At 42.6% G+C, this 21,139-nt stretch overlaps 1 protein-coding gene across 5 annotated transcripts in view; it reads left to right on the plus strand.

Annotated features, from left to right (window-relative positions):
* The window catches only part of Lsm14a (LSM14A mRNA processing body assembly factor), a 46,097-nt gene that overhangs the window by 20,162 nt on the left and 4,796 nt on the right, over positions 1-21,139 (plus strand). For 2 of the 5 annotated variants that reach the window (XM_051162201.1, XM_051162202.1), the window contains exons 4-9: positions 4,983-5,105; positions 12,095-12,271; positions 12,522-12,587; positions 18,590-18,772; positions 18,874-19,045; positions 20,302-20,533. In XM_051162201.1, coding sequence (XP_051018158.1) covers positions 4,983-5,105; positions 12,095-12,271; positions 12,522-12,587; positions 18,590-18,772; positions 18,874-19,045; positions 20,302-20,533 — 953 coding nt within the window. The remainder of the gene's footprint in view (positions 1-4,982; positions 5,106-12,094; positions 12,272-12,521; positions 12,588-18,589; positions 18,773-18,873; positions 19,046-20,301; positions 20,534-21,139) is intronic. The other 3 variants (XM_051162204.1, XM_051162205.1, XM_051162203.1) reach the window with 2 other exon arrangements.

Here is a 21,139-nt window from a genome sequence, read left to right on the forward strand (position 1 = left end):
GAAGCCCCATCTTAAAACAAAACAGGAAAACCCAAAATACAAAGGTTCCCTAAACATGTCTTTTTTTTAAAGGTGTTTTGCCCTTGTTTACAATTTAAAAGAAAAATGGAAGCTGGAGAGATGGCTCAGAGGTTAAGAGCACTGGCTCTTCTTCCAAAGGTCCTGAGTTCAATTCCCAGCAACCATATGGTGGCTCACAACCATCTCTACATGAGATCTGGTATCCTCTTCTGACATTCAGGCAGAATACTGAATAAATAATAAATAAATATTTAAAAAGAAAAGAAAAATGGTACAGAGCAAAATGCAGCTCGGTTAGTAGCGTGCTTGCCTAGCATACAGGGCCCCGAGTCAGGTGCTAGCACCACGTTAACAGGGTGTGATGGTGTTTACATGCATCCCCAACACTGAGGTGAATGTAGAGGACCTAAATATTGATTGTTGGACTTTTACATTCATTTATTTATATTGTCTATGTGTGTCTTTCTGCCTGCTTGTGTGCATTGTTGTGCACCACATGTGTGCAGGAGCCCATGGCATCATGAGATGTGTCATGTGCTCTGGGAACCAAACCCAGCACCCCTGCACAAGCAGTAAGCGCTCTGAACGGGAAAGGCTTGAGGCTAGCTTGTGATAAATGGGACCCTGCCTCCAAAAATAAATAATCCCACTGAGGTAGCCTTTCTTTGCTATCAGTTTGGCAAATTATGAGGAAGTAGGTATACTGAAAATATCATGTACTAGGTAGGATTTCTTTAAGCACTGTCTTTGTAAGCTGATGCTAAAAATCATTCTTAAAGGACACTCATACAGAAACGAATAATTATTGACCTTAATTTGTAGCTCTTCAGAGAAAAAGTATCTCATATGAATAAAGCATCAAAACCGCCTGCCCATGTTGTTATTGCAGTAGGCATATATTTCTAGGACAGAAAAGGGAGTTGTAGAAGTGAGTCATGAGAATTAACCAGCACCTCTGCCTTCACCAGGTTCAACACTCATACTTAGAGGGCAAGCACTGTATAATTAGGCTTTATCCCTAGTCCCTGACTACTCATTTTTATTAATTGTGCAGCAAAGGGTAAAATAAAGAACATGGGCACAAGTAGATCCCTTCCTCCTGTTCTTTACTCCAGTTGATGCGTTCAACAGGAATAGTTTAAGACAGGTTTGTTGTTTTTGCCATGATATGCTGAAATTCACTACTCTTTTACGTGTAGAATGGCAGCATAGTGACCAAATAGGCAGGTGCGTGCATTTTAGTTGGTTAATCAACCAGCGGTCTGATGATTCTCTTGGATCTCCAGTGTTAAATATAAATAATATTTTAAAGTTTTATTCTATTTGGAAGCGGTAGGGGTGTTCAGTAAAGAACATTGAATCCCTTGGAACTGGAGTTATAGGCAGTTGTGAGCCGCCTGACGTATGGGGACTGAGAGCTGAATTCAGGTTTCCTACAAGAGTAATATGTGGATCTCTGTGAGTTCAAGGCCAGCCTGGTCTACAAAGCCTATCCTGACCAGCCAAGGCTACACAGAGAAACCTTGTCTCAAAAAACAAAACAAAACAAAAGAGTAATAACTGCTTTTAATTGCCATTGCTCCAGTCTCCTGTATAGATTAATTTTTAATTACTAAGAATAGAAAAAGGGCACCATGACAATGAAAAACAACTGTCATACATAGTAATAACAAAGCCCATAAATTAAAGGCCACAGCTGCCGTCAGAGTCTTCATGTTGATACGGTGGTCAGTTAGTTAGAATTCTATTACAGTCCTAAATAATGGCTGCACATGGTGGTGCACACCTTCAGTCCTAACACCTGGAAGGCAGAGGCAGGTGGGGATCTGAGATCAAGTCCAGCATGCTCTACATAAATGAGTTCCAGGGCAGCCAGGACTACACAGTGAGACCCTGTCTCAAATATCAAAACAAAATAAAGAAATGCAATCCTAAATGTGTGTTGGCTTCTGGAGACTCAACAGTAGCAGAATGTGATTCTCTGCAAATAGAAGTTGTTGATCCTGTCAGGGGCCACAGACAAGTTATATTAAATTATGTATGGTGTCTTTTCTTTCTTTCTTTTCTTTTCTTTTCTTTTTTTTTTTTTTTTTTTTTTTTTTTTTTTTTTTTTTTTTTCCCCCCCTTTTTTTATTTTTGTGTATACAGTGCTCTGCCTGCATATATACCTGCAGGACAGAAGAGGGCATCAGACATGTGGTTGCTGGGAATTGAACTCAGGACCTCTGGAAGAGCAGTCAGTGCTCTTAACCTTTGAGCCATCTCTCCAGCCCTATATGGTATTTTTTCAAGCCACACCCAAAAAAAATTGAATAAAGATAATTTGAATGAATAGACATTTTAAAATGGTGCAAACTAGTTGGTCAGTAACAGATCAAAAAGAACCCATAAAGAGCACCTGAAGAGCACATTTGCTGGCACCTGATCTGAATAGGGTATTGAAATATGAACACAACCCCACTTACAGTTAGAGTGCTGAGAAGTGAGCCCACATAGCCAGGAATGAAAGATGCTTTAGAACTTCTGAGGTGGCTTTTCTCACTAGAGATGGACCAGATTGCCCGTATTCTTCAGGGGACATTTGACAATGAAGGGCCAGGAGTCCGTTTTTGACTTTTGAAAATAGGGCTATATTGGTGTGTCGTGTGTAGGGTCTGGGGTGCTGAGACAACTAGTAACAAAGCTTTGTCCGACCCAGAGCGTAATGAAGGCTGAGGTTGAGGCAATCCTGCTCTACAGAGAGAACCACAGAACTGCTGAGACTCAAGCCCTACATACACAGCTGATCTATGCTTGTGGGCTGAGAGTCAAAACATTGCAGGTGACACTTTGTCCTGAATTAATTCCCAGATTCAAGCTTCAACCTTGTGGTTGCTGGGAATTGAACTCACGGCCTTCGGAAGAGCAGCCAGTGCTCTTAACCGCTGAACCATCTCTTCAGCCCCATAAATAAATAAATTTTAAAAAGTGATTTGGAAGGCAGTTGTGGTTCAGGCCTATTTCCAGTACCTAGAAAGCTGAATCACAAAGACATTGAATTTGAGGCTAGCCTGGCATACATAGCAAAACATTGTCACTAATAATAGTAATGATAATAGGTTGTTGGGAGAAGATTACGGACATGAATCAGTAGCATAATTGCGTCAAGGGGCAGGGATGAGAAAAGCAGAAGGTACAGTTTGCTGCTAGTGAATTGGCACCCCAGTGGGTGTACACCCCCAGTAGCTTATGTTTCCCTTGCCCAAGAACACAAGCAGGAGCTTTAAAAATGCTCACTACAAGAGCTGGAGAGATGGCTCAGAGGTTAAGAGCGCTGGCTGTTCTTCAGAAGGTCAAATCACAACAGCAGCAAGGGGAGCAGCCACCGCCTTCTTTCTTTCAGAGCCCAGGCCCCCTCTGGGCTCTTGGCATTTATCCCTCTCAGAGTCCCCAGAATTAAACACTGTGCAGCTGGCAAAGATCACGCCCACACCCCTCTCAAAGCCCACAGGAGGCAAATAGTCTGCTGCTGTGGACAATCTGAAGCAGCCTCATATTCCACACCTGAGAAAAACAAAAACGTGATATAATATAACTGAGTATCAGTGTGTATGATGGCTCAGGGGTTAATAGCACTGACTGTTCTTCCAGAGGACCTGAGTTCAATCCCTAGAACCCACATGGCAGCTCACAGCTGCCTGTAACTCGAAGATCTGACACCTCACAAAACAAACATGCGTGCAAAACACCAATGCATATAAAATAAAAATTAAGAAACGTGTGTGTGTGTGTATGTATATATATACATTTTTTAAAGATTTATTTACTTTATGTGAGTGCTCTGTCTGCATGTACGCTTGCACACCAGAAGAGGCCATCAGATCCCAGTATAGATGGTTGTGAGCTTCTCTGTGTAACAGAGCTAGCTGTCCTGGACTCACTTTGTAAACCAGACTAGCCTTGAACTCACAGAGATCCGCCTGCCTCTGCCTTTCCAGTGCTGGGATTAAAGGCGTGCTTTTTTAATAGAAGATTATCAACAAAATATTTTCCAAATCACTGGTCAAGTTTTGGGTTTTTGTTTGTTTTTTCTTTAATAACCTGTTAACTCCAAAGCTGCTTCCTAACAGCAAGAGGTCTTGCTCTTGAACTTGCATTCACTAGTTCAGTGACATCCTTTACCCCAGGGTCTAGAAACCCCAAGAAGCCTAGGCATTCTCACTGAGAACCCAGTGCTGCAGTTAACGGAACAGCCATTTTGAGCTCTGAGGATTTTAGTGGCCTGCTCACAGTTTTTCAAATTGAAATTTCTTTAAGAATTTACAACCAAGCATTTTGATATCTAAGGGTTTGTGGCTTTTGGGAAAACTGGTGGTGGTAATCTTGTAACCCTGGCTGTTGCTCCAGCATCTGTTTGCTCAATAGTAACCCCTTTTCTCAACACAGATCATGTCTCTTAACACTTTCGCCCTGTATGGCCTTCTGCTCCTACCTGTTCCCCAGCCCACCCAGGCAGACAGCCTGTAGTCAGTGTCCCATATCTGGGATTAAAACAAAAACATGTTGCCGGGCACAGAGGTGCAACGCTCAAGGAGGCAGACTCAGGCGGATCTCTGTGAGTTCGAGGCCAGCCTGCTCTACAAAGCAAGTCCAAGACAGCCAGGGCTACACAAAGAAACCCTGTCTTAAAAAAAGAAAGAAAGAAAGGAAAAGTAATTGAAATTAATATCAGTGCTTAGTGTATTGTTTCTGCTATTCACTGTTTGATTGTGTCTCTATTTTTGAAAGTTCCTAGGACAGTGCTAACATGTGTTCAAACAGAATTTGTTTGACTATATAGTCGCGTCTCCCCCCCCCCCTTTTTTTTAAATCCTACATTGCTATAGATTTCCCAAATTGTTTTATATAGTTTTCAGGATTAAGTACAGGGTAGATAGCGAGACAATCAGTAAAAACGCTGGTCTTTTAAAAATCTTTTCCAGCTGGGAGCTCCTTGACATCCTTTGGAACAGAAGCATCGAATAGTGGTACTTTATCCCAGAGCAGTGCAGTTGGGTCTGCTTTCACACAGGATACAAGATCTGTAAAACCACAGCTAGCCCAAGGTAAGCTGTTTTGTCTGTCCAGTACTTGCGTTCTGAACTTCTGTAGCAGTTTTTGCCTTGCTCTTGAGGTTTATAAACAGCATGCGTTGTTGGTGTTTAGCCCTTTCAGTTTTGTTTCTGAGGTATGGGTTTCACTGCTTATCTTAGGCTAGTGTCTAACTCAGTATATTCCTGCCTCAGCCTTCTGAGTGCTGCCATTTACAGGGATGTGCTGGTTCGGGATTTTTATTTCCTAGTTACTATATTGCAATAAATGTTTTGCTGAATGGCTTCTACTATTTATTTTGACTTTTTACACATTGAAATGATGAGCATTCTCTGTTTGACATTTGTTTACAAAGTTTATTGGATTGTTCACACTCACTGAAGGTTGAATTATACTAGGTTAATTTAATGACGCATCCAAAGAAATAAACTATTGATATACATGCTGTTGAATCTTACCTAAGGCCCCATAAGATGCAGAGCAGTCTGTCTACGTGACCACAAAAGAACCATCTGTGCTTCTGAAAATGCAGGTCATAATTGAGAGATGAACTACTAGAAGCCCTGGAGCCTAGCAACCAACATTTTAATAAGCTTGAGCGCTGTTCTACCAGATAGTCTCATAATCTTTAATCACACAATCCCGTTTCTGCTGTGTCCATTGCTAGAGTCAGCATGATGGGCTCGTTGCTTTACATTCAGTACTGAAGTGCAGATTCACTTCATAAAGGTGGAGCAGACGCAGGGAAGAGCTGATGAGTATCAAGATCGAGCCAGTGCTAATAAAGGATAGTCCTGTATGTTTTGTGTTGCTCCTTAAAGTAACTGTAGCTAGTGCCACTCATGCTGGAGAGGTGGCTCCAGCTAAAAGGAGTTAATTAGTCCTAAATTGGACCTGAGTTGGGTTTCTAGCACCCACGTGGGTCAGCTCAGAATTGCTCATGATTCAGGCTCCAGCAGGATCTAAGCTGATAGTCTTCTGGTTCCATGGGCACTAAAACACACCTCTTGTTATAAAGAAAGAAAATCCCTCCCAGCTGTTTGATTTTACCAATGAAACCTTGCTAGCTCGAAGCCCAAAAGCCTCCTCTAATCCAGCTATCTTAAATAGCCTTCAACTCAAGGTCCCTCCTACTTTTTAATCCTGTTAACTGCTTTCTTGCTCCGCCTCTTGACCTAGGGTTAATTTTATTAAATCCTGTGCATAGAAAGGTCTTTGACTAAAGGTGTTTTCTAGGGCTGGCTGGACCACACCTTAATAACTGTTTACAATAAACAGAAAGTTCTTGGATTAAAGATTTGTTTTAGGGCTCAGTCACACCAAACAAGAAACAGGGTTTTTTGTTTGTTGTTTTTCGAGACAGGGTCTCTGTGTAGCCTTGGCTGTCCTGGACTTGCTTTATAGACCAGGCTGGCCTCAGACTCACAGTAATTCACCTGCCTCTGCCTCCCAAGTGCTGGAATTAAAGACGTGCGCCACCATGCCTGGCCCCTAGTTTGTTTGTTTTTTTTACAGTTCACAATCTCGGGGTTCACAATGGGATGAAACATCCTGTAACACATATCCCCACATAGAAACAATTAAAAATAAAAATTTCGGGGAAAAAAGAAAAATTTAAATATATGTGTGTGTGTGTTAAGTTTTAAACATTTTCTATAAGTGACCTGGAAATAGAAGCATAAAGAAAAAAATTATCTTACTTCCCATAACTGGCAATATTTTGTTATTTGTGTTTTCAGCCTTTTCTAGGCTAATATGAATATTTGTATCTTTGTTGTTTTTCTGTATTTTATGTTAAAGCTCTCTCTTTACTGAAAAAATAAGCCATAATTTTCTGAATGATAAAATGGAACTTTTCCTTGTGATCACCAGATTTTCTGTAAAAATACAATTTTTGCTGAGTATGGTAGCTCAAGCTTTCAATCCTGGCAGTCTGAGCCTGGCACAGTGGTACACGTCTGTAATTCCAGCAGTCAGGGAGCAGAGGCAGGAAGGTCTCTGTGAGTTTGAGGCCAGCCAGGTCTACAAAGCAAGTCCAGGACAGCCCATGCTACATAGAGAAACCCTGTTTTGAAAAAACAAACAAAAACAAAAAACCAAATCCTGGCAGTCTGGAGGCAGAAGCAGGCAGATCTCTGTGAGTTCCAGGACATCCAGGGCTACGTAACGAAACCCTGTGTCTTAGGTGGGTCTCTGTTGCTGTGAAGAAGCACTATGACCACAGCGACCTTTATAAAGGAAAACACTTAATTGGGGGTAGCTTACAGTTTCAGGGGTTGAGTCCATGATTGTCATGATGAGAGACATGGGAGTATGCAAGTAGACATGGTGCTGGAATTCTGCGTTTTAATCTGCAGGCAGCAGGAGACTTTGTGCCACACTGGGTGAAGTGTAAGCACGTAAGACCTCAAAGCCAGCTCCTACAGTGCAGCATCTCCTCCAATAAGGCCACACCCCCAATAGCGCCACTCCCTATGGCCAAGTATTCAAACATGAGTCTATGGCGGCCATAACTATTCAAACCACCACATTCTGTCTTTAAAAAAAAAAAGAATACTATTTCTTTCCATCTGTGCACTGCTGTTGGCATAGTATCTTCAATAGAGCATACTAAGTACATGGTAGCTTTTTTAATCAATAGCCAACATCAGATTTAATATTATTAAAGGAGTATTCTTACTAATATCATAAATACCTGTTTACTATTACTCACTTAAAAACACCAAGTCGTGGTAGCGCACACTTTTTATCCCAGCATTGGGAGGCAGAGGCAGGCGGATCGCTGTGAGTTCGAGGCCAGCCTGCTCTACAAAGTAAGTCCAGAACAGCCAAGGCTACACAGAGAAACCCTGTCTCAAAAAACCAAATAAAAAACAAAAAACACCTGTTCCTCTTGCAGAAGACTTGGATTCAGTCCCAACACCCCCATGGTGCCTCACAACCATCTATAACTTCATTTCCAAGGGTATCTCGTGCCCTCTTCTGGCCTCTGAGGGCACTGCACACATGTAGTACAACACACAGGCAAAACACTCTTCGCATACTAGAAAATCTTAGTCAATAGCTCTCTTAAAACAGTCCACAGGCTGGTGAGATGCCCCAGCTGTTAAGAACACTGACTGGATGTTGCCAGGAGTTAACCTGTCTCGCTGTCAGTGAATCTTTAAAATAATAAAAATATTCAAAGAGGATGATGAGCATCAAAGAACCTCATGGAGATGGCTTCAAATGCAGCAAACATACCACTGGGCAAAATGTCCTCGTTTCTACCACAGACAGAATTCTGCCTTAAAAAGGGCAAGCCTTGGATGCAGGCAAAGTGAATGGCCAAACTCTAGCCAAGACAGGGTAAGCAAGTCCTCAGTTCCTGCCTCACAAATACATCTGTCAGATATATTGGGCCAGAAGGCTGAAGATGATGCTCCAATGTTCTGCAGAGTTTTGGGTGACTATTCAGGTAGCACACTGTCTCTGTCATCTTCTCATTTGGGAAGCTACTAACCTGCATTCCCGGTATACTCAGGCAATCAATTTTATTCCATCTCAAGGCTCTGATGGGGTTGAAGATCAGATAGTTTAGTTCTACAGTTAGCCCTAGTTGTCTAGCTAGATGTTTTAAGTTGATAATGATGGGATATACTAGATATTGATTTACATTCAGAATTTTAGATGCACCAAGATAGGAAAGATGTTTTCTTCAAGGCTGTCAAATACAAATAAGCCAAAACACTAAGAACGTAACAGTTATATAATTCCTGACTGTGTCATAGTTCTTCTTGCTATAGGTAGTTTATTGTATATCTGTGTAATAGTATAAATGTATGGCTGGGTGTGGTGTTGCACTCTACCACTGGGCTACACTACCGGCCCCTCCCAGAGGGTTTTACGCAACTATGTCACAGATGGTCTAGTTTTTAAGAAAAGAGGTTGCAAAAACTGATAGACGGCCAGGTGTGGTAGTATAGGCCTTTGATCCCAGCACTTGAGAGGCAGGGGGATTGCCGTGAGTTCAAGTTCATCCTGGTTTACAAGGTGAGTCTAGGACAGCCATGACTACACAGAGAAAACCCTGTCTCAAAAGCCAAATATATATTATGATATAATAATAATAATAATATAAATGTATATATAAAGAAAATATTTATGGGGGAAAAAAAGAACACTGGCTGTTCTTCTAGAGGTCTTGAGTTCAATTCCCAGCAACCACATGGTAGCTCATGACCATCTATTTAAAGGGATCTGATACCCTCTTCTGGCATATAGGTGTACATGCAGACAAGAGTACTACCAACATTTAAAACAAAACAAAAACAGTCCACACATTATAATAGAGATAAGAGAAAAAGCTCTCAATAGTGAGAAATAGAAATTATGTATTAAAATATTTTAAGAAATGTAACCGTTGCCAGGGAGTGGTGACACGCACCTTTAATTCCAGCTCTCAGGAGGCAGAGGGAGGCAGATCTACATGAGTGCAGAGGCTTGTGGATCTGTTAGTGGCAGGCCAGGCTACACAGTAAGACAATGTCTTAAAAACATAAATTAACTCAATACTAAATTTCCTACAGTACACACTAGGGTTTTTTGTTTTGTTTTGTTTTGTTTTTTTAGCTTTATGGTAAGAATATCCCAGGTGGAACTCCAAATTTGAGGCCAGCATGGTATACACAGTGAGTTCCAGGACAACTAGGGCTACACAGAAAAACCCTGTCTCAAAAATAAAAAAGGCATGGTGGCTCATGCCTTTAATCCCAACACTCAGGGAGGTAGAGGCAGGCGGATCACTGTGAGTTTGAGGTCAGGTTGGTCTACAAAGTTAGTTCAGGATGACCAAGGCTACACATAGTAACCTTGTCTCAGAAAAAAAAAAATGTGAGCCAAGCATGGTGGCACACACCTTTAATATCAGCACACAGGAGGCAGATCTACGTGAGTTTGAGGCCAGCCTGGTCTACAAAGAGAGCCCAGGACAGCCAGGGCTCTCTTACACAGAGAAACCCTGTCTTGAAAAACAAACAAATGCTGGGCATGGTGGTGCACGCCCTTAATCCTAGCACTCGGGGAGGCAGAGGCAGACAGATCGCTGTAAGTTTGAGGCCAGCCTGGTCTACAAAGCAAGTCCAGGACAGCCAAGGCTACACAGAGAAACCCTGTGTTGAAAAACAACAAAAAATGTGATCATCACTCAAAGTGACTGTTTTAACTGAAATTATTTATAGCAGAATTAACACCACGATCAGTAAGTTGCTAGTAAAAAGGAAATAATATGCAGCCAATGAGCCAATAACTCACTCTGTATGCCATTGTGTTTACTTCTATACTACTTCAGAGTCACAGGCTTTCTTCTCAGAAAAGCAATGATAAAAGAAGCTACAAATTTGGAAGGTCAGGGGCTGGAGAGATGGCTCAGTGGTTAAGAGCCCAGGCTGCTCTTCTAGAGGTCCTGAATTCAATTCCCAGCAACCACATGGTGGCTCACAACATCTGTAATACCATCCGGTGCCCTCTTGTGTGCATGAAGACAGTGTACTCATATACATAATAAATAAGTAACTTTTTTTTTAAATTGGAAAGTCATTTGGTAGAATATTGTATAATAAACTGTAGCAACATGCTTTCCTCAATCTTAACACTTCAAGCTGCTTGCGATTACACCTGTAGTCCCAGCATATGGAAGGCCGAGGCAAGAATATTTCGTTCAAGAACAGCTTTATCTACTTAGCAAGGGCCTGGTTTAAAGGGAAGAAAAAGGAAGACAAGCTTGACTCTTTGCAAACTGTGCACGATGACATATGCCTGTGGTCTGTGCTGCAGAGGCAGAAGGACCGTTTAATCTGGATGTTGAGTGCCAGCCTGAGCAGCTTAGCCTGCGCTGTCTCCCACATGCTTAGCACGTCCTTTATAAATACTATACAGTGTTTCTCATGAGCCAAAATGTTCTAACCATACAGAATGAGAACTTATGGAGCTTCTATTAACAGTACCTTTTGTTTTCAGTATTTTTCTGGTTATTAAACTTTTCACTAAAGTAACTTGCCATTCATGTCTGGTAACGTATAGACACTGTTATATATACTTGGGATAGCCGGGGAATTGTCCCTGGGTTCTGCGTACCCCACAGCCAGAGAGCAGTCAGCGTTCCCCCTCTTCTCCAGGTGATTGAGCTGGCATAGATGGAGTCAGTAGCATATCTGGGGTTTTTTTCTTAATAAAATGAAGGTAATTTTTAAGGAAAATTCTCTTTTGGGTACAATATCATAGCATTGGAGAATATCTTTAGAAATTTAGAGTAAACATTACAGGAACAAAAGGGATGCATAGAATATTTAATGTCGTTCTGACTTCACTGAAGGAAAAATGGGACTTAGTAAGTCAAATTCATGATAAGCAGAGACTTGACAAGAGCTGTCAGGTGGCCAGCGTTGAGTTTGACTGGGCTGGGATTCACAGAAGGGGTTGTTTTTGCCGGCTTTTTAATTCCGACGGTTAACTACCCAAACATGGAAGCCTCTAAAGCCGTCGGCCTGCTTGCCACCCTTTATTGTTCTTTACATTCTTGTAGCAGAGCTTCCTGGGTGGCGGAGGCAAGAGAATCGGCAGTTTAAGGCCAGCCTGGGCTGTATGAGATTCTGGTTTTTAAAAAAAATCTGGAGATGTCAGTGTAATCCTGCGATAGCTGTGGGAAAGCTTTCATTTGACAAGCCTCCAGGATGATCGTTGCTGAATTCCTATACCAAGTAAAAAACATGGATAAAATCCTGGCAGTAGTGTTACTGTGGGTTTGGCTGCGTGGGTGGTGGTGTTTGGAGTTTTGTTGTTTGTTTTTCACTAGCTTCATAACCATCCCACTAAAGATAACCAGGCCTAGACACTTGTCTAATAATATTTCAGTTTTATGCTAAGGATTTGAGTTGGCAGAATAAAATTCTAGACTTATTTTTACGTCTAGATGGTTTTAACATCCCAGGTTAGGGTAGTTTATTATCTTTTGGTTACATTTTAGGTCGATCAAGCCCTCAGTTAGATCCTTTGAGAAAAAGTCCAACCATGGAACAAGCAGTACAGACCGCCTCGGCCCACTTACCTGCTCCAGCACCTGTTGGGAGAAGGAGCCCTGTACCAGCCAGGCCTTTGCCACCTACCAGCCAGAAAGCAATAGACAACCAAGAGCACAGGCGAGGTAGAGCTGAGCTGCTTCCTGTTCCTGCACTGACTGGTCACTTTCCATCTCCTCATTTCACCAAGTGTTACTGTGTATAAATGGCAGGGTTAAGCTGAACTTTAATAGTGTTCAGTCTTTCACATTTGACTCAAGGTGGTGGGGGGTGTTGTGAGTATTGCAGGCGCTGTCATCCCCCATTCTAAAGTTACGGAAGTGTTTGGCTATATATTCTGAATTGATTTGTCACTTTGCATGTCTCTTTCTGTAGCTGAAGTACACAAAGTCCCAAGGCCAGAAAATGAGCAACTGAGAAATGATAGCAAGAGGCAAGTAGGTAAGTTACCTGGATCTAGTTGGTTAGGGCTTGTTTGATTTGAGGGTTTTGTTGTTGGTTGGTTGTAATGGGTCCTCACTGTGTAGCTCTGGGCGGCTTGAACTTTGCCTCCCAAGTACCAGGATTACAAAGGCAAGTGCCACCAAAGTCAGCAACTGCCTGGATCTGCAAGCCATGCTGTGGGTCTCAATGGGGGAAAGCATTTCAGAGATGCATAGTTGCTATAAAAAAAGAAAGGTGGGAGTTTTGAACTACAAAAGACTGAACACAGGGAGTGGATTTGTTGTAAGTCTGTACATGTAGCAAACTTGCTGGTCTTTATGTAAATCCATGCCTGAAGCTGTTAGTGACATAGGATCTGTGGTTTGGTTAATTGACTCTGCCAGTGTCTGTTTTCTAGTTTTGCTAGTGTGCAGTAGTTAGGTGCTACTGCGGGGAGTGAAGCTGGAAATGGACAGTAGCACCATAGTGTGCTTTTCTTTTCTTTTCATTTTCTTAAATCCATTTTTAATATAATTCCCTGAAATACTATTTTCTGGAAAGGGCTCTACTTGATGTACACAGTTCTCTTTGAGTTTGGGGTGTACATACATGTTCTTGTGGAGGTATGCATGACGGCACAGAGTGCGTGTATGTGCCCGTGGGGGTGGAGGCCAGAAGACAATATTAGGTGTCTTCGTTGAGTGCTCTCCACCACCTTATTTTTGAGGTAAGAGTCTCTCATTGCCCTGGGCTGGCTGGTCAGTGAGCCCCAGGGATCTACCTGTCTTCAGAGCTCGGGCCCCCATGCTTGCCTGGGCATGTGCATATGGTGTCATCCTCACTCACTCTTCTAATGTGTATTGCGTATCTGCCTGCTTGTATGTATGATTACCAGGCGCATACCTGGTGCCACAGAGGTCAGAAGAGGACGTCAGATCACTTGGGACTGAAGTTATGCACAGGTGTGGGCTGCCCTGTGGATGGTGGCCGCCGCTCTGCTCTTCACCTCTGAACAGTTCCAGCCTCAAAATAGAATCTTAAGAAAAAAATATTTAAGGCACTAGCACAATGGCTAGTTGGATAAAGGTGCTTGCTGCTAAATCTAAGGAAGTGCACCATCACACACAGCCCAACAATTTTTGCTTTTTGAAAAATTTTGCCTGTATGCACATACGTGCACCGTGTTCCTGTTGGAGCCCCCTGGAACTGGAGTTACAGAAAGTTGTAAGCTGCCCAGTGTCAATGCTGGGTTATTACTTCAGAGCAATAAGTGCTTTTAACCCCTGAGCTGTCTGTCCAGCTCCTTTTTGCCACCCCACCCCTCCCTCCCTTCTCTCTCCCTCCACTCCCCACCCATCCACCCCTGTTTTCGTTTTCAAGACAGTTTCTCTGTGTAGCTTTAGCTTTCCTGGACTCTCTCTAGATCAGGCTGGCCTTGAACTCACAGCGATCTGCCTTCCTCAGCCTCCCGAGTACTGGGAGGCACCACGCCCGGCCCCTTTTTTGCTTTTTTTAAATGAAACTTTTATGTAAGAACTTTTTTTTTTCCTTTTTGATTATTGATTTTATTTTTTTAAGATTTTCTTTATTTATTATTTATAAATACTCTGCGCCCATGTGTGCCTGCAGGGGCACTAGATCTCATTATAGATGGTTGTGAGCTACCATGTGGTTGCTGGGAATTGAACTCAGGACCTTTGGAAGAACAGATGGTCCTCTTAACCTCTGAGCCATCTCTCCAGCCCCAGGTTTTTGTGGGGGCGGGGGTTTGTTTTGGTTTGGCTTTTGGTTTTTCAAGACAGGATTTCTCTGTGTAGTCTTGCCTGTCCTGAACTTGCTTTGTAGGCCTGGCTGGCCTCGAACTCAGAAGGATCCACCTGCCTCTGCCTCCCAAGTGCTGGGATTAAAAGCGTGTGCAGCCATGCCCCGCTCAGTTATTGATTTTATAAAGTTTCACATTCTCATTGGCAACATTTAGTATTCAAAAGCATGATTTTATTCATTTCCAATAAAGTAATGGAAAACAAAATCTAAAACTGTGCCAAGTTATAACATAACATTAATATATACTAATCTCCTTAACTTAGATGGCAATTTTTTTTTAATTTTTAAAAAATTTTTTTTTTAAAGATTTATTTATTATTATGTATACAGTGCTCTGCTTGCGTGTACTCCTGCAAGCCAGAAGAGGGCGCCATATCACATTATAGATGGTTGTGAGCCACCATGTGGTTGCTGGGAATTGAACTCAGGACCTTTAGAAGAGCAGGTGGCGCTCTTAACCACTGAGCCATCTCTCCAGCCCCTAAAATATTTTATTTAATTTTAATTTATGTGCATTGGTGTAGCGGTGCCAGATCTTAGAGTTACAGACAGTTGTGAGCTGCCATGTGGGTGCTGGGAATTGAACCCGGGTCCTTTGGAAGAACAGGCAATGCTCTTAACCACTGAGCCATCTCTCCAGCCCCTAGATGGCAATTTTTAATGGAGCTGTGTGGCACCCGCGCCACCACAGTACCGAGTTGAAGGCGGGGGCCTGCGGATTTAACTCATGCACACACACGTACACACACGTACACACACAATAACACAGCAGGTCCTTCGTGTTAAGAAAGCAACAGCCGTAGCAGCGGTTTATTATTCTCTCTCTCTCTTTTTTTTTTTTTTTTTTTTTTTTTTTTTTTTTGAGACAGGGTTTCTCTGTGTAGCCTTGGCCATCCTAGACTCACTTTGTAGACCAGGCTGGCCTCGAACTCACAGCGATCCGCCTGCCTCTGCCTCCCGAGTGCTGGGATTAAAGGCGTGCACCACCACGCCTGGCTCATCCAGCCCCTCCAGAATTCCAAAAAGCTTCTTATAGGCAGCCAGACAGAAATCCTCTCCCCAAGTGAAATCCCTCAGGAGGTGATTGCACACGGGAGGAAAAGTCTCAAGGAAGGGAGGGGCGTGTTCTCAGAGCAGTAAACATGACTAGCTAACCAAGATAAACACAGACATGGAAGCTGCTAGAAACAGGACATGAAACAGCAAGACAGGCAGGCAGCCCAGTCGGGCCTGGTTCCTACAGAGCTGGCCATGGTGGTGCACGCCTTTAATCCCAGGACTTGGGAGGCAGAGGCAGGTGGATCTTTGTGAATTCGAGGCCAGCCTTGTCTATAATTGAGTCCAGGACAGCCAAGGATACATAGAGAGACCCTGTCTCAGAAACAAAACAAAACAAACAAAAAGTAATCTGTATTTATTGTTAGAATCTCAGTGTGCTTTTGGAGAGCGGGGATTGTTTTGTTTTGTTTTGTCTGAGATAGGTTTCTCTGTATAGCCCTGGCTGACCTAGAACTTACTTGGTAGACTAGGCTGCCCTCAGACTCAGAGATCTCTGCCTCCCAAGTGCTGGGATTATGAGTGGCATCACTGCCCAACTTCAGTATGTTAAAACACTCTAATTTCTCCTGTACCCTGTGTGACCAGTTTGGCCTGGACCTCCTTCACCTCCCGAGTAGTTACTTATTGTTTTACTGTTTTGTGCGCTGTGGAGTAGTTGTTACATTTTAAACAGGCGAATTTCTACTCAGAATAATTGCCATATTTCTATCATGCAGACATTATATAAGGGGCTGGAGAAATGCCTCCACAATCAAGAGTATTTGCTGCCCTTGCAGAGCTCCTAGCACCACAGCTGGAGGCTCATGCCTCCAGCTCCAGGGAATCCAGCACCCTCTTCTGATTCCACAGGCACAGGCATGCACATAAGCAAAATCAACATCTCTTTTAATATTAATAATATAATGTGAAATATTAAGTAAATTTATCTTAACAGTATCCTTCAAACTTGCCACCTTTGTTGGAGATAAAATGGTAGGATGCTTACCCAGCATCCGGGAGGCCTAAGGCCGCCAGTATCACAAGAGCCAAAGCTAACCCAAAGCTTCAGGGCCCTCAGCCACCACCGAGGGCCACTGGCCCAGCAGCGCCTGTTGCAGTTTCCCCTGCTCTTCACACAGGCGTTCTTCATGCACAGCTCTAAGAGCAATCAGGCTGTGCTTCCCGGCAGGCACCTGAGTTGCTTTTAATAATAAAGTGGAATGTGTTAAGTGTCTGTATGAGTTGCTCTGTGATTTTATGTTTGGTTTTCTCAAACTCAGTTTCCCCGCATCCGCAGCAGACAATGAACACAAACCTGTTACCCTGTAGTCACTTCTGATTTTTGTCAGTATTATGTTACATAGTTCATATAACTGTTCAATTTGTATTTCTTAAATTCATCCTGCGTTGTGTTCTGTACTTTTTTTTTAAAGTTAAACTCACACTAAGTACTGCTTCACATTCTGTGTTGGTTTTCCTTTTTTTCTTTCTTTCTTTCTTTCTTTTTTTTTTTTTTTTTTTTTTTTTTAAAGATGTATTTATTTATTATGTATACAGTGCTCTACCTGCACACCAGAAGAGGTCATCAGATCACATTATGGATGGTTGTGAGCCACCATGTGGTTGCTGGGAGTTGAACTCAGGGCCTCTAGAAGAGCAGTCAGTGCTCTTAATCTCTGAGCCATCTCTCCAGCCTAGGTTCGTTTTGGTCTTTTGTTTATTTGGTTGGTTTGTTTTGGGTTTGGGTTTTTTGTTTTTGTTTTTTCCAGACAGGATATCTCTTTGTAGCCTTGGCTGTCCTAGACTCACTATGTAGACAAGGCTGGCCTCGAGTGATCCACCCACCTCTGCCTCCTGAGTGCTGGGGGTTGTTTTTTTTAGTCCCATGTGTTGGATATTTGGGTCCCCAAGGTGACACTCTGCATTATGCTGCCTTGTACAGTTCTATCGTATCTGAGATGATTGAAATCCTGTGGTGCTGGTGCTGGTATAGAAAGAGAAAATGTAGATTCAGGAAGACTTGAATTTGTGGAGCCAGTTAGAGGGAAACTGAAAGCAGGAAGTGCTTGGAGCCAGTAAGGACTGGTGCTTCTCTGGTCTGTTTTTTTAATCTGGGTTGTGAGAAAGACATCTCCTACCTTGCAGTCTGTGCTAATTAATGTTCACTTACATTATTATTGTACGTTTGTTGCCTGTTACTCTTTCTACAAAGGGTCTAACATTTTGGGCCTGGGGAATATCACAGAAAGAACAGAGCTCCTAGAGACTATGTTAGTATAATGGGGAAGGTCCCCAAACATATCGGTTATACATCTGTTTGTTGTGGATAAAAATTACATTAATTACATAAAATTTTCTATGGCCTTTTTTCATACACACTAACTTTTAGCAACTTAATTCTTTTTTTTTTTTTTTTTTTTTTTTCTGCTTTCGTTTTGTTTTTCTTTTTCTTTCTTTTTTTTTCTTTCTTTTTATTTTTGTTTTTGTTTTTCCAGACAGGGTTTCTGTGTGTAGCCTTGACGGTCCTGGGCTTACTTTGTAGACCAGGCTGGCCTCAAACTCACAGACATCTGCCTGCCTCTGTGTCTGTCTATCTACCTGCCTGTCGGTCTGTCATCTATCGGCATGTGTGTGCTACAGTGCACCTGTAGAGGTCAGAGGACGGCTTGTAGGAGTATTTGTTTTGGGGTGTGCTCTCGCGATGTGTATAGTACAGATATGGAGGTCAGGTCTCTCCACCATGTGGTTCCCAGGTATCTGGCTTGGCAGCAACCTCTTTACCCACTGAGCCTCTCTCTAACAGTTTCTGGTTTTTTTTGTTTTTCTGGTGTTTTTATATTTTTTTATGTATATGCATGATTTGCCTGAATGTATGTATATGTACAGCGTGTGTACTGTGTGCCTGGCGCCTGCAGATCAGAAGAAGGCATCGATCACTCCCTGAAACTAGAGGTTTGAACGTGAGGCACCATGTGAGTGCTAAGAATTAAACCCAGGTTCTCTGCAAGAACAGCCAGCATGCTTCATCGTCGAACCGTCTCTAACCCACCCCCACTTCTTAATTATATAAAACATTACTATTGTTAAACATTTATATTGTAGACTACAGTGCTGTTCTAAACCAGTGGCTATATACATAGTGTTTGTTGTTAACATAGTTCCAGGTGTTCCTTCTGCTCCAAGGAGAGGCCGTGGGGGTCATCGAGGTGGCAGGGGAAGATTTGGTATCCGTCGAGATGGTCCAATGAAATTTGAGAAAGACTTTGACTTTGAAAGTGCAAATGCACAATTTAACAAGGAGGAAATCGACAGAGAGTTTCATAATAAACTTAAATTAAAAGGTAAATTTTTATTCTACTCAAAAAATAATTCATTTGACCTGTGAGTTAAAATATTTTACACCTTAAGTGTGTAGAGTCTTACCTTACGTGTTTTTCATCAGAAGATAAGCTTGAGAAACAAGAGAAACCTGTGAATGGTGAGGACAAAGGAGACTCTGGAGTTGACACGCAGAACAGTGAAGGGAACGCTGAGGAGGAAGATCCGCTCGGGCCCAACTGCTATTACGACAAAACTAAATCCTTCTTTGACAATATTTCTTGTGATGATAATAGGTACCGCTTTTTATAAAATTTATCTTTATTTTATGTATATTGTATTGGTGTTTTTTGACTGTGTGTGTTTCTCTGTACACTGTGTGCATGCAGTGCCCACAAGGCCAGAAGAGGGCATCAGATCTCTTGGAGATGGTTGTGAGCCACCCTGGGGGAGCTTGGGATTGAACCTAGGTCTTCTGGAAGAGTAGCTAGTGCTCTTAACTATTGAGCTCTCTCTCCAGCCTCCACAATTGATGTTTTCTTTTCCTAAAAGAAATTACTATTAAAAGTTTAAAAAGTGTGTGTGTGTGTGTGTGTGTGTGTGTGTGTGTGTGTGTGTGTGTGTGTGTGTGTGTGTGTGTTCAGAGAACAATTTATAGTTCTCCTGCCATGTGGTTTTCAAGGGATGGGTCCTAGATGTCATGCTTGCTGGCAAGCACCTTTATTCTCTCAGTCACCTCACCAGCCTGAAAGTGTTAAATTCTATTCCTTTAAAAGAAGTAAAGACTGAGGAGGTAGCTGGGTGAAGGAGCACTTGCCGACACAGGCAAGGCCCTGTGCTAGATACTAGCTACGTTCGTGTAACTTACAAACCTTTCTGCTACCTGCCTACATTGTAATTCAAATGAAACCAGACCCAAATGCAAAATATTCTTCAGAATTGCCTCACAAAATAACTCTGACATATAATAAAGGAAGGTCCAGAAAATGTCCACATTGTCAAAAAGAAAGCCAGAACGGTGAGCTAAGAGCTGCAGAAGTCCCGTATCATGTTGCCTCTGCCCTGGCTGCAGCTCGGTGCCTCCTGGTGGCGGCGGCTGCTTCAGTCCCCACATGGATAAGGAGGCCTGAGGGCATGCTGGGTTGGATACTGCGGTAACAGTGCAGGACTTGCTGGATCAGTTCTGTCAGGTCTAGAAACTGAGCTAAGGTATTAGGCCCTCCCATCTCCAATCTTCTCTAAGCCAAGGCTTTCCTATGTGTCCAGTGGAAGCAATTACAAATCCTCTGGGTCTTAATTATCAATTGCATTTATAAGAAATTAGTCTCTGTGTCCTGTGAAAAAATATTACAAGAATGTATAGAGCTTGCACACCATGAAAGCTTGGAAAGGTTTAGATGGTTGTTTTTTTCCTTGTTTGTTTTTTGTTTTGTTTTGTTTTAATTAATCTTGAGAAGTCAACTAAAATATAGGGAATTGGGGCTGCATAGATTTCCTGGGAAATGCACCTTTTTGAGTTGACATGCTAATGTTCATCCACCCCATGTAACAGAGAAAGAAGACCAACTTGGGCTGAAGAAAGAAGGTTAAATGCTGAAACGTTTGGAATCCCGCTTCGTCCAAACCGGGGCCGTGGGGGCTACCGAGGCAGAGGAGGCCTTGGCTTCCGTGGTGCCAGAGGACGTGGTAGTGGCCGAGGAGGGAACTTCACTGCCCCTCGAGGATTTCGTGGTGGATTCCGAGGCGGCCGTGGGGGTAGAGAGTTCGCAGACTTTGAGTACAGGGTAAGTATAGCTGCGTGCTGTGGGGTTGACAGGCAAAAACATTTCACTTTTATCTATTGTGGCAGAATTATTTTTAGAGCATTAGAATAACTTTTAGCTTAACTTCTTGGAGAATATACATGATTAGAATATTTATTTTTACTTAAAGGACAGTAATTTCTTGGCTAGTGAATAGAATAGAAAACAACCAGATGTAGTGCGTGCCTTTCATCCCAGCAACTGGAGGGTCTCTGAGGGCCGAGACACCCAGTGATACACACATTGAGACTTATCTCAAAAAAAAGAAAGAAAGAAAGAATACTGTATTGAATACTTAAGGGCAGCATCGGGCTAAGTAGTGGCTGCAGTGCTGCCTATAGCCTAAATGCTGTTTCAGCCGAAGGAAGAAAGACAGTGGGGTTTGCATTTTTCCCCCGTCCGCGCCCCCCCCCCCCCCTTTTATTTGCATTGATGTTTTGCCTGCATGTATGCCTATGTGAAAGTGTCTGATCTTGGAGTTACAGACAGTTGTGAGTTCCATGTGGGTGGTGGGACTTGAACTCAGGTCCTCTGGAAGAGCAGTCAATGCCCTTAACCATTGAGCCATCTCTCTAGCCCCTAGGTTTT

Source organism: Acomys russatus, chromosome 19 (assembly GCF_903995435.1).
Source record: "Acomys russatus chromosome 19, mAcoRus1.1, whole genome shotgun sequence".
Lineage (NCBI taxonomy): Eukaryota > Metazoa > Chordata > Mammalia > Rodentia > Muridae > Acomys > Acomys russatus.